General features: G+C 50.4%; 1 protein-coding gene across 1 annotated transcript in view; it reads right to left on the bottom strand.

The window, feature by feature from the left end:
* The window catches only part of DENND2D (DENN/MADD domain containing 2D), a 13,841-nt gene extending 6,191 nt beyond the window's left edge, over positions 1-7,650 (bottom strand). Inside the window, exons 1-7 of the mRNA XM_011948040.1 lie at positions 7,371-7,650; positions 6,598-6,773; positions 5,590-5,702; positions 4,880-4,949; positions 4,116-4,193; positions 2,842-2,982; positions 1,502-1,650 (exon numbers count right to left, since the gene is read on the bottom strand). Of these exons, the coding sequence (XP_011803430.1) occupies positions 1,502-1,650; positions 2,842-2,982; positions 4,116-4,193; positions 4,880-4,949; positions 5,590-5,702; positions 6,598-6,773; positions 7,371-7,422 (779 nt within the window). The 5' untranslated portion in view covers positions 7,423-7,650. The remainder of the gene's footprint in view (positions 1-1,501; positions 1,651-2,841; positions 2,983-4,115; positions 4,194-4,879; positions 4,950-5,589; positions 5,703-6,597; positions 6,774-7,370) is intronic.
* Between the last annotated feature and the right edge of the window lie 3,397 nt (positions 7,651-11,047).

Here is an 11,047-nt window from a genome sequence, read left to right as displayed (position 1 = left end):
CCACCACACACACAAAGTCCCACTCTCTGTCTTCTCATTTCTCCCCTGGCTTTCATGGCTCTTTCCTCCAGCCAAATTGCCTCAAAGTCAAGGCCAATAAAAGCACAGATGCGGGAATCCTTGTTTCAATTCTGGATTTCAAGCTAGCACTTCCTGAATTAGCAAAATTGAGTCTGTGAGAGGCTAGTTGACTGGAAGTCCCCTCCCTGGCTAAGCTTCAGGGAGCTGAAAAACTCAGTGTGGGAAGGAAGTGGGGAGTGGTAGGATTTCCCTGAAGAAAGTAAACGTCTGAGAGGTAAATCCTGCCAACCTCCACTTTCCAAACACTGATCTGAGGAGGAAAGGCAGAATCCCAGCTCTAGCCACACAGGAACTTCTGGTTTCCATTCAGGACTGGGCGTGAAAGAGCTATTTCCAAAGCAAAATATGATGCTACTCCCTTCAAGGATTACCTACAACTAGTTCCTTTTTGGTTATCACCCATTTTTACAGAATCTTCAACACAAAGACCCCACTGCTTGCCCAAGTTTCCTTTCCTCTGAAACCCATGACATTCACCTGACCCTCTGACTTCTATTGAGTCCCCGACATCCTTTTCTTCCCTAAAAGATAAAAGCAGGGTTGTCAACCTAAAATCGTTGGTTCTCTGCCTCCCCAGATATGAATAGAAGGTCCACCCCACCCCTACTGTTTTATGACTTGTTTCATTCTCCATTCTATTACGTCTCCCCATGTCCTTCTCAGATCTGAAGCCCCTAAGAGGTAGAGACTATGGCACAATAGTACCCTGCTTCCACTACACACAGGGATATACTCAACTGTGAACTTAAGGATAGCAGCTAGCATTCAGCAATATGTGCTTGGGAGGGTGTTAGGTACCTAATGTGCATTATTTCATTTAATCCTCACCACAACCTTATGAGATAATCACAATCATTATTTCCATTTTCAAGAAGTTAACAAACTAACTTAAGGGGAACCTCATAGCTAAAGGTAGAAGAACTGGATTTAGACCTAATTCTGCTGATTTCAATCCCCGTGCTTTCAACCACTATATAATTCTGCATCCCCTTCAGGTGAAGGGAAGTTTGTATTTCCCAATGTTTGGCATCTGGCAAACAGTTGACACAGAATAAATGTTTGTTGAATGAGTATCTACCTCCTGCCCTGTTCTCCACCCTCCCTCAGCCTTGCAAGGGCAGAATCATGTCTACATCCACCCTAACTGGTCCCACCTGAGCTGTCCCAGGAATACTTCCTGTCCTTCCCTTAGCTAAGTCAGGAGCATTCCTCAGGCCAAGGCAGCAGTCCTGTGTGGAAGAAGAGGCAGTGGGGGTGGTTCAAAACAGCTGTTTCTCTTGGTTTAAAGAACAGTGAGCTAGAAACAGGAGGGTGGGCACATGGGCCCTACAGCCCATTTTCCTTGGATAACCTCCAGTCTATTCCCTTGAACTCAGGGATGCTGGGCAGTTCAGGTGAGCAGTTCAAGGGCTGGGCCCACCTGAGACCTTCCGCCAGGAAGATGATTTTTCTCTCCAGCACGGCAGAGGCAAAGATCTGAAGTATCTGTTCAAAACTGAGACAGTGCAATAGAGAACTAAAATCCACATGCTCTAGGTGGGAGTCCAGGGGCCGTGTCAGTGAAATGAACTGTGGGGAAACCAGAGAGAGAGAAGGTGTCACTACACTGCAAGATCGTGGAGACCCCGGAGTGCTGGGCCTCTACCAGTCTCTATTCCTTCCCCCAGGAGTGAATCTGACCCTGTCTCTCTTTCCCCTGCTAATTGGCTGGAGGACAGCACTGACGTGATCTCGAGTATGGCCCATAACGTCCCGCACCCTCCCTCACTCGCCTCCCTGAGCACACACCCCTCTCTCACTGCGCTTCAGCACATGGGCTTCTGTTCCTTGAGCAATTCTATCTTCTCTGCCTGCAGCCTTCACTGTGGGGGCCCTCCTCCTGCACTGCTCTGCTCCCTTCATTCTTACCTTCCTTCAGGTCACAGAGGCCCCGCCTTGGCCGTGTGATACTTTCCCATCTTCTTCTTATGTAGCACCCTGTTTTTTGTTTTTTTTTTTCCTTTCATCCATTACATAATTTCTAATTCAACATGCACTGGTGTGTTTATTTAACATCTATCTTCCCCAGTGGACTTATAGCTCCAAAAGGTCAGGGACCACATTCACTTTGGTCACCACTGTATTCCCAGAAAATGGTATAGTTTGGCACACAGCAAGCATTCAGTACTAATTTTTCTAGAAAGTGAAAGTTTCTAACCTCTCCCCTTATTTTCCTGTGGGGAAGCCAAGTTTCAAAGGGGCACAGAGACTATTCAGAGTTCCAGGGGTCAGGACTGGAATTCTTAGAACAGTGTTCTACCTGCTGCCTCAGTGTGCTTGGTGCCTTAAAACAATAGCATTCCCCCATGCATGGGTGGAGACTCGGGGGTGGGGATGGATGATAAGAAATGGACAGATGGAGGCTGTAAGGTAGAGACAGGACAAACAAAGGAGAGTGGAGTGGGGGTGGGGGCAGCTGGCAGTCTGGGGGCTGAGGGAAAAGTCCTTTATAGCACCAGAAGCCTCAACTTACATGGTTTGTTTATTATAAATAAAAGTCTCGGTGGCTTGAGCAGTAACTAGGTGCTTGTGGGTATCAAGTTAGAAGGATCAGAAAATCTGGGCTTGATTTCAGCTTTGTTCATTCTAACCAAGTCCTAGTCCCCATCTGGCTCAGTTTCTCTGTACTTTCACCTGGTTAATGGAAGAACAGTGGTAAGAGGTGCCACAGATGCCTACCCTCTCCAGCTAGGGACGGCCTCACCCATTTTGCTAACCCACCTCAGTGCCTGAGTCGGGGATGAAGCTCTTGAGAGTGACAGTCTTCCCAGGAGCAGGGAAGGCTGCCTCTCGGAGGCCCTGCATGAACGGGTAGATGACAGCCATGGAGATCTGATGTCTCTTCTCCACTTCATCCAGGATCTGCAGAGAAAAGAACCACGGGAGGCACAGCTCAAAGGGACACTATCGGGCAGGTGGTAGAGACTCTACATGCCCCTGAGCGTCATCATGTTCCCATACTGGTTCAGCTGGTCCTCATGTATCTTCTAGGGCCCTCCACAAACTGGTCTCTCCCTCCCTGGCAGAGGCTGGGCTCATGCTAAATAATCTGCAGTTTATTTCCCACGTAAGACCTGCTTTTTTCCAGCTTCCTTTTTATTATCTCTCTACCAATCCATATTCTTCCCCTCTCCTAACACCAACATAAAAGCACCTCCCTGGGAAGTCATCCCAGGGTAAACTCACCACCCATGATGGTACCATGTCCACTCATGCTGGTTGCAGCAGGATGCTAGAAGCCTAAGCCTGTTGGTACCACTCTGTCCTCCAACTCCCACTATAGATTCCCGGGGTCAGAGACTGCCTCCATCCCTAGGAACACTGCACAAAGGAATTCTTTACCCAAGCAAAAACTGACAGAGTTTCCTCCCTTCCTCCTCCAAAGGTTCTGCTGGGGTCAGAGCATAATGAAGTCCTTTCTGGTCACCAATGGATGGCATGGCCCCCATGGATTCTGCTCAAATCCTGACTCAGATACACTGGCACTCAAATTAGCTCCAGCAGAATTCCTGGGGACCTCAATTGTTCTTCTACCCCTGAAGGAGTCAGAATGGGTCTTATAACTCCTTCATATTTGTTCAGTGCTCTGCCTTTTATAACGAGTCTTCCCATATATCACCTCATTTATACCTCACACCACCCAGTGAGATAGGAAGGTGAGATTATTATATCCTTTTGACAGATGAGGAAATTGAAACTCAGGGCAGAAGTTTCTTCCCCTTGTCCTACTTCAACTACTTTCTTACTTGGCTAGAGCGGGAACAGTAGCTGTCTCTGCAGGGAGTCCAGTCCCCTAGATTCAATTTCCACTTTTGCCTTAAGTCAAGTGCATGCCCCTTTGCCTCAGTTTTCCCAAGTGTACTTTAAAGCTGATTCTGGCTATGGGAGAAGAGCTCCACTAAGGGCTTAGGTTGCACAGGCAGGGTTGGCAGCCAGAGAGAGCCTGGAAGATGGGCAGGACAAACAGGCCCTGGGGAATCCTGTTCCATCCCTACCTTGGAGAACAAGCCGAAGCAGCCGATGCAGCTGATGATGCAGTACACTTTGGGAAGGCGAGGGCCAGGGCCGGCAGGCTGGGGAGGGACAGAGAGGCTTCTTCAGTGCTGCAGCCTCCCCAGGGGTTTCTCCCAAATGGGTATGAAGGAGCACAAGGCTGAGGGCTGGGGAGGGAGAATTTATGGGGAATGGTGGGTGCAGCAGGGAGGTCAGAGTGGCCACCAGGGTCAAAAGAAGAAATCCTTGAGGATACTGGGTGAGTTGGTGGGCAAGTGCTGCCGCCTTCAGTGCCAACACAATCTGGGGTCAGCAAAGAGGGGAAGAAAGTGTGCCTTAGAGATGAAATGGCTAAAGTGGAAAGCACTGTAAAGGTGACTTGGGTAATCCTCCTGAAACCTGAGATTTGAAACTAATTGTCCAAATCCCAGCCTCTGCTCTGGGAGGCTCCAGGGTCCAAGGTAAGCAGGCCTGGGTAGAGCAGCAGGGAGAGGAGTCATTTGGAGCCTCTCACAAAGAGGAAAGTTACCAAAAGCCGGGGAGAGCACAGACCAGAGCCTGACCAGCAGGGGGAGAAGGGGCATCAGGTCTTCGTGCTTGTGGTGCTGCAGAGGGAGCACTAGCATGGCAGAAGGTCCTGGGCTGTGCTTTCTCTACAACCGGTGCTGCCAACAAGCCTGGGCTTTTACAGCTAAGGCTTGAACAAGCCCAGCCATGGAGCTGAGCAGACTGCAGAAAGGAAGGGGCAGTTCTGAGCTGCACAGACCAAGAGGCGCCTGCAGTATCCAATCTTTCTGCTCCCATCCACATTGGTCAGAACGAAGGAGAAGGTCTCCCTAAGAAAGAGCAGACAAGGCTTGATTTGCATTGCTCACTAGATTCTAGAACGGGAAAGTGGTCAGGATTAGAGGGTGGAGAGGAGGGCGAAGCGGAGCTGCTGATTAATCATAGGAGTAAGGGCTCACTGGTGTCGAGCCCTAAACACATCATCTCATCTAATTGTCAAAACAACTCTTTGAGGCGGGTTCAGTTATTATCCCCACTTTGAAGATGAAGGAACTAAGGCCAGAGGGTGCTTCTTATTCAAGGTCACTCAACTCATAAATAGTGAAGTCAAAGCTCAAGCAGTCGAATTCCAGGGCTCATGCTAGAAGGGTCTTTGCTACATTGCCTTCTTAGAGGCTAACTGCTTTCTGCTAAGTCCAGCTTGGGCCAATAGCAGAATTAAAAGCAGCAACTATTGCTTCTAAGACAGGTGGGAGAATCTGGCTCTTTGGACAGAAGTGACTGATCAAACTGATAGCTAATATCCTTGGCCTTGAGGGACCCCAGGCCGGATGTTTTTAAATGAATCGATTACACTCCTGGGCTGAAAATCAACAAATGACAACAGTGAGGGAGGCTACAGGAGCCACAGAACTCACACGTGTTCCTTCTCTCCAAATCCAATACCCTTGCCCAAGGCTGAGCAATTACCTGGGATACTCGGTGAGTGATGCCCACTCATTCCCATCTGGGAAGCAGAACAAGGGGATAGCTTTGAGTAGCCGCTCCTCCTCCTCCTGCTGACCCCGAAGCAGGTTCTCCCGCTATAAGGAAAAGGAAAAGACAAGTGGATGTGAAGCTGGGGGCAGAGGTAGGATGAGAGGGCTTCAGAGCTGGTGGGTTTCCTTTGAGGCTCTAAAGCAGTCTGGGGATAAGCTTCTCCACTAGCATGGGGGCAAAGGGTGCCTTTGCCCATCACTCTACACAGTTTGCATTCTGGATCTGGTTGGAACAGCTCCAAAGCTGAAACAGCCCCTCCTCAGTCAACTCGACATAAGCTTGAGTTCGACCTCAGTATTGAGGATCTACATAGAAAGGGGACAGGGCCATGTTGAATATAGAAAGGCCCTGAAATGACCCAGGCCTCTGAGAGGACAACATCAGAGAGGCACCACATCAGAGAAGAGAAGCGGCCAGCTCAGTTGGCACACCTCCTAATGAGAAGGGTTAATGAGGATTCCCACCCCTCTACCTGGCGCAGGATCAGACAAGAAAGAGTCTGATGCTTGGGCTCGGGCAGAGGGCTATGCCTGCCTACCAGTTACGTGGCTGCCCCACTCTTTCCTTCCCACACATCCCAGAGAGGGGATTTATTCTAGGAGGTCTGGCAGAAGGTAAGCTTCTCTACAGAGAAGGGTGACTGAAAATGGGATTTGGAAGATCTATGAGGTCCCCTAAAAGGCAAAATATCTAGCCTAGTTTCCCTGCTAGGAAGCCTACGTCAGTCCCTCACAAAGAAGTTAGACCTAGATTCTGTGGGTGATAACAGAGAACTGGGGCTGTGCTAAGAAGGAAATGGAAAGCAGCGAGCTCAGAGCTCAGGGCAGCTCCAGGCTGAAGCCCTGGTAGGGTGGGGAGAAGGAGGTAGAACACCCACCCCTACCACCTTCCAAACACCCCAGTCCTCTGACTGGCCCTGCCCCTCCCTTCAGTCCTTACCTTGGGAAATTGGTAGGTGATTATAGGCTCGTAATCATCCTGTGAATGCTTTTTTTTGAGAGAAACCACAAGAAGGTATTCAAAGAAGTGCTGCCCTCCAGCAAAGTTGGGCAAAGAGTGCTCCTGGGCCCTTTCTGGTTCCTTTAAAGCTTCCCCCGAATTGTCCTGGGGCGGTCCTGAAACCAAGACACCAGAGCCCATTTAGTATAATCTCATTGATCCATTTCTGGAGTGGAGTCTGTGAGAATCTGGGTGACCTCCACACCTTAAGGCCGCCTTGCCAATGCTGAGATACCTGGATACTGGCCAGCACCACCAGTCACTCAGGATCAGGGCCAAATGGGCAGTTTCCACACCTGCCCTGGTAGACTTGAAACCATGGGGAACCAAGCAGAGGAAAGAAAACACTGACGCGGAAGCCACGGAAATGTGCTGGAGAGGCCGCATGGAGGCCAGGGCCCCAGGGTACCACAGACACTGCCTAACCTGTCAGGTGCTTCTGGCGGTCCTGGAACAATATGGCCTGAGAGTTTAGTTCATACTAAGTGAATAAGAACAGGCACAAAGGGCATGTGACTGTGACCACACTAGCCCCACAGAGGGCATGACCAGCTCTTAAAAACCAACAGAGGAAGCCGCCTGGCCCAGTCACATGGGGAACCATGTGGAGGCCGAGATATAAAGTAAGAGGAGGAAGGAGTATTTCAAAGAAGAAACAGTCCCGCCTAAGAGGGTCACCCTAAAAACAAGGAAGTGGGCAGTCCAGTCCTGACCTGCTCGACGTCGGAAGAGCCTGAACACCCGGCCTACCACTTGTCCTTCCATCTCTGGGCCTTCAGGACAGAGCGGACACCCCACTCCCCTAACACAGACAGACTGAGAAAGGGGCTGCTTCAGTCTCCAGCCACAACTCCGTGAAGCCAAGCCATGCGCTGTCTTCCAGGGAGGGGAGAGAAGTTTCCATCCTGTGCACCCAGTAGTTGAGCAAGAAGGATGTGACGGGACCCAGGAAGGCAGCAGCAGCCAGCACCAACAGAGTCAGCATCCTGGCACCGCAGTGCAGATCTCAGCTCCTCCCAAGGGCCTCAGGGTGTGGCGAGAGAAAAGGTCAAGAGCAAACACCTCTAGCTGAAAGAAGCCAGAAAGGTCTGGCTACTCCTGGGCTAAGGGTTTTGAATCTGGGCTGCAGATTGTGCAGAGAGTTTATTTACAATCTTAGAACAGTGGACAACAGTGGATAGCGTCAGACTGTGGGCAGTGGAAACTGGCTGGTCTCAGGATAGGGATCCTATATCTCCATCACTTAGATTGCTGACCTTTCACTTCTCAACTTGGTCAATGGAAGTCAAAAACCCCAGCAAGGCCATCTGCTGAATTCTAGAACTTCCAGGACTTCCTAACCTACAGCACATGCCCAAACACTTCTGCAGCCGGGATGCCACTGTCCTCTCCTGATTGAGATAAATAGACTTGGCCTAATAATTATCCAAATAGATTAATTCTTACAACAAAAGAAAGAGCTCTGGAAGTCAATATCCAATAGCCTCCTTTCCTGATGGTGCAGTGAAGAGCAAAACCCATCTCTAAGCCCAGAGTTCGTGATATTTTGGAAATAGCTACAACGGTGAATTTCACCCGCTGGAGAGTTCTGTCACTGGCACTCGTTCCAGGGTTCCAGCAGAGTCCCTCTTCTCAAATAGGAAGCACTAGCTCAGGAGACTGTCCCCAGCTCAAGGTAGGGGACTGACTGCACCAGCAGCCTGAGGGTGATTCTGTGGCAATGGAAAACATCCAGGTGATCTCCACCCAACCCCCACACCTGCTCAGCCTTCCTCTGGATCAGGCCAGGTCAGCTGTACTGCCCAAGCTCCAGGCAGAGCTGCTAGCCCACTGCTGTGTCTGGAGACTAGATAAGAGAGAAGGAATAGCAAAAAATCACCTTGGATTCTCACAGAAACCCCTGAATGAGTAAATGCAGAGAAGGCTTTTGCCAGGAAGCTGTCTCAAAGGGAAAGCAGGGGGCAAAAGGGGTTGGCGCCAGTGTTTGCCATTCCTACTAAGAATAAGAATAAGCCTTCTGGAAGAGAGTGGGGTGCTAGGATAGGGAAAACAGCTGCTTTGCTTCTAAGAGCTCTAGACCTGGCTCTGTGGGACTAGTAAAAGCCAGGACTTATGGCCAAACTCATTTACAGTAAAGAAAGATGTTCAAATGCTGTAATGGGTGAGAAGAGCAAACCAGAACACTTGGAGCTGGCATCACACCTTACTTGCAAGCTACACAGACTTGTTGCACAAGCCTTACCACCTGTCTAAGGAACAAGCATCTTCCTGATACAGATGGGGACACTGAGGCATAAAGTAATTCAAAGGCTATTAAAATTGGCAGGATTTGTTGGGAATGGGGATTAGGAAAGCTCCACATCCATGCTCCTGCCTTCTGGATGCATTTGACATCAAATATCCCACAGAGGTTTTCAAAGGACATTGAGAAACAGAATCTTATCACTGACATTTCCAGATTCTAATGAAATTATGCCTTTCCCTAAATCTTTTGGGCTGCATTTTCAGATCATTTTCTTCTGCTTTATCAGGAAAGCCAAGAGAATAGCAAAATTAAGAAATCATTGACAAAAGAAAGTAATTAGACTTTTGGGATGAGGCCCAAGAAATGCAGCAAAAGACTGTTTTCTCCCCTCTTTCAAAAGGGGTTATCCACAGGAGAGAAAAACATAAGAGAAAACTAACCTCCATCAAACTCATGTTTCATATAAGGTATCTCATTTAATCTCCAGTGCCCCAGAAAGGAATTATTATCCTGAGTTTTAGTTGAGGAGGGAGCCACCCTTTCTAGGGAAGTCAGGAATCTGGTTACACTTGTTCCTCCACCAGAAAGCCTCTCCCTGACACCTGACTGAAGTCCCAGATCTGTCCAGAATATAGGTGAGAGGACCTTCCGGAACCTTGATCTGGGAAGCTGGCCCATCCCTTCCAGCTCAGGTGCTGTCAAGCCAGGACCACCACCACATCACTCCTTGTCACCAGGATACACACACACACACACACACGCACACGCACACACGCGCACACACACTCCTAATACGCAACTGTCCTGGGGCCAGAAAGGCAAAGAGGAAGGGGGAGAATCCCCAGGCAGGTGGAGGATGGTATGGAAGATGAACAGGACACACGCTCCTGGCCAGAAAAGTATTAGGCCTCAGTTCTTACAGTTCCTCAGTATCAGGAAGCTCCTCCAGGCACAATCAGGAAGTGCCTGGTGTCGGGGCAGAGGTGGGTGGAAACAACTGGAATGTCTCCTCTGGGCTGCAGGGGGCAAACCCCTTCCATTCACACAGGGTCTGGGAAGACCAGGACAGACCAGGCCAGTGCTCTCCAGAGAAGAGAGAATGTTAGCCTCATCCTGCCTTCTGCTCCCACCACTGCATGGTCCCAGGCCTCTGCCCTAAACTGTGGTTTCTGACCTCTCCCTGATGGTGCAGCTGGAATGGCCAGATATTGGAGATCTGTGTCTAGAGAGGACACTGCAAAGGGGGAAGGAGCAGGGTGTGGCAGGAGGAATGGCAACAGGTTGAAGAACAGAACACTCAGAGGTCACTGCAGTTCAAAGAAGGGCGCACTGACCTCACTCCCTGAGGTCCTCCCAACTCTGGGGCTTGGGCTAAGAGAGGGACTCACTTGGCCTCCTTGGTGTGCCAATGTTGGAAAGGGCAGGCTGTCTGGGAATGGCCCCTGCTCACTTTCTAATCCACTCTTTGCTCTTCAGACGGTAGGACCTCTAGGCAAAGTATCTAAGGGTCATGGCTGCTCAGCCATAGGACTGGCTAGTGGTAAGCCACACAAATATTTGCCGAAGCAATGAATAAATGAGTGAATTTCTAACTGTTCTCCTTCCAACCCCAGGGCTCTGCTAAGAAAGAAAAGCAGCTGCTGCTTTAAATTAGCAGTTGACTTCTAATTTAATCCCCATAATCCCGGACGGGGGAATTATGTCCATTTCACTGTGGCGGGGCTGAGGGAAAGCGAAGGGGTGCCCTGTCTGGGCGACACGCTGGAAAGCAGCAGCTGTGCAGGTTCTACCGCCGCTCCGCTGGAGGCCACACTCTGAAGGGCACTTGGCCGCAGGTGGGTGGGGGTGGTAACGTCATCGGGGAGACCTGTGTTTGTGGCCGGTGGCTATCTGCGGGGCAGGGGCAGGGGCGCTGGCTCCAAGGAACTGGGCAAAGGCCACGGAGGAGTCCCAGGGCGGCGAGATGGGGTGGGGCGGCGGGCACGCCGGGAGCTGAGGCAGTGCCTCTGGGAGGGCACCACAACCGGGGCGCTTTCAGGCACACTGCGGTTGCACCACAAGCTTCCTGGATGGAAGGACACGTGGCCCCGGGGCCCCACAACGGTTTCCTGTGTCCCGCCGCCTCCCCCTCGCCCCCGCAGGCCT

This window comes from Colobus angolensis, unplaced genomic scaffold (genome assembly GCF_000951035.1).
Source record: "Colobus angolensis palliatus isolate OR3802 unplaced genomic scaffold, Cang.pa_1.0 Scaffold273, whole genome shotgun sequence".
NCBI classification, from domain to species: domain Eukaryota; kingdom Metazoa; phylum Chordata; class Mammalia; order Primates; family Cercopithecidae; genus Colobus; species Colobus angolensis.
Note: the sequence above shows the minus strand (reverse complement) of the source record. Positions and strands in the feature narration are given on the sequence as shown.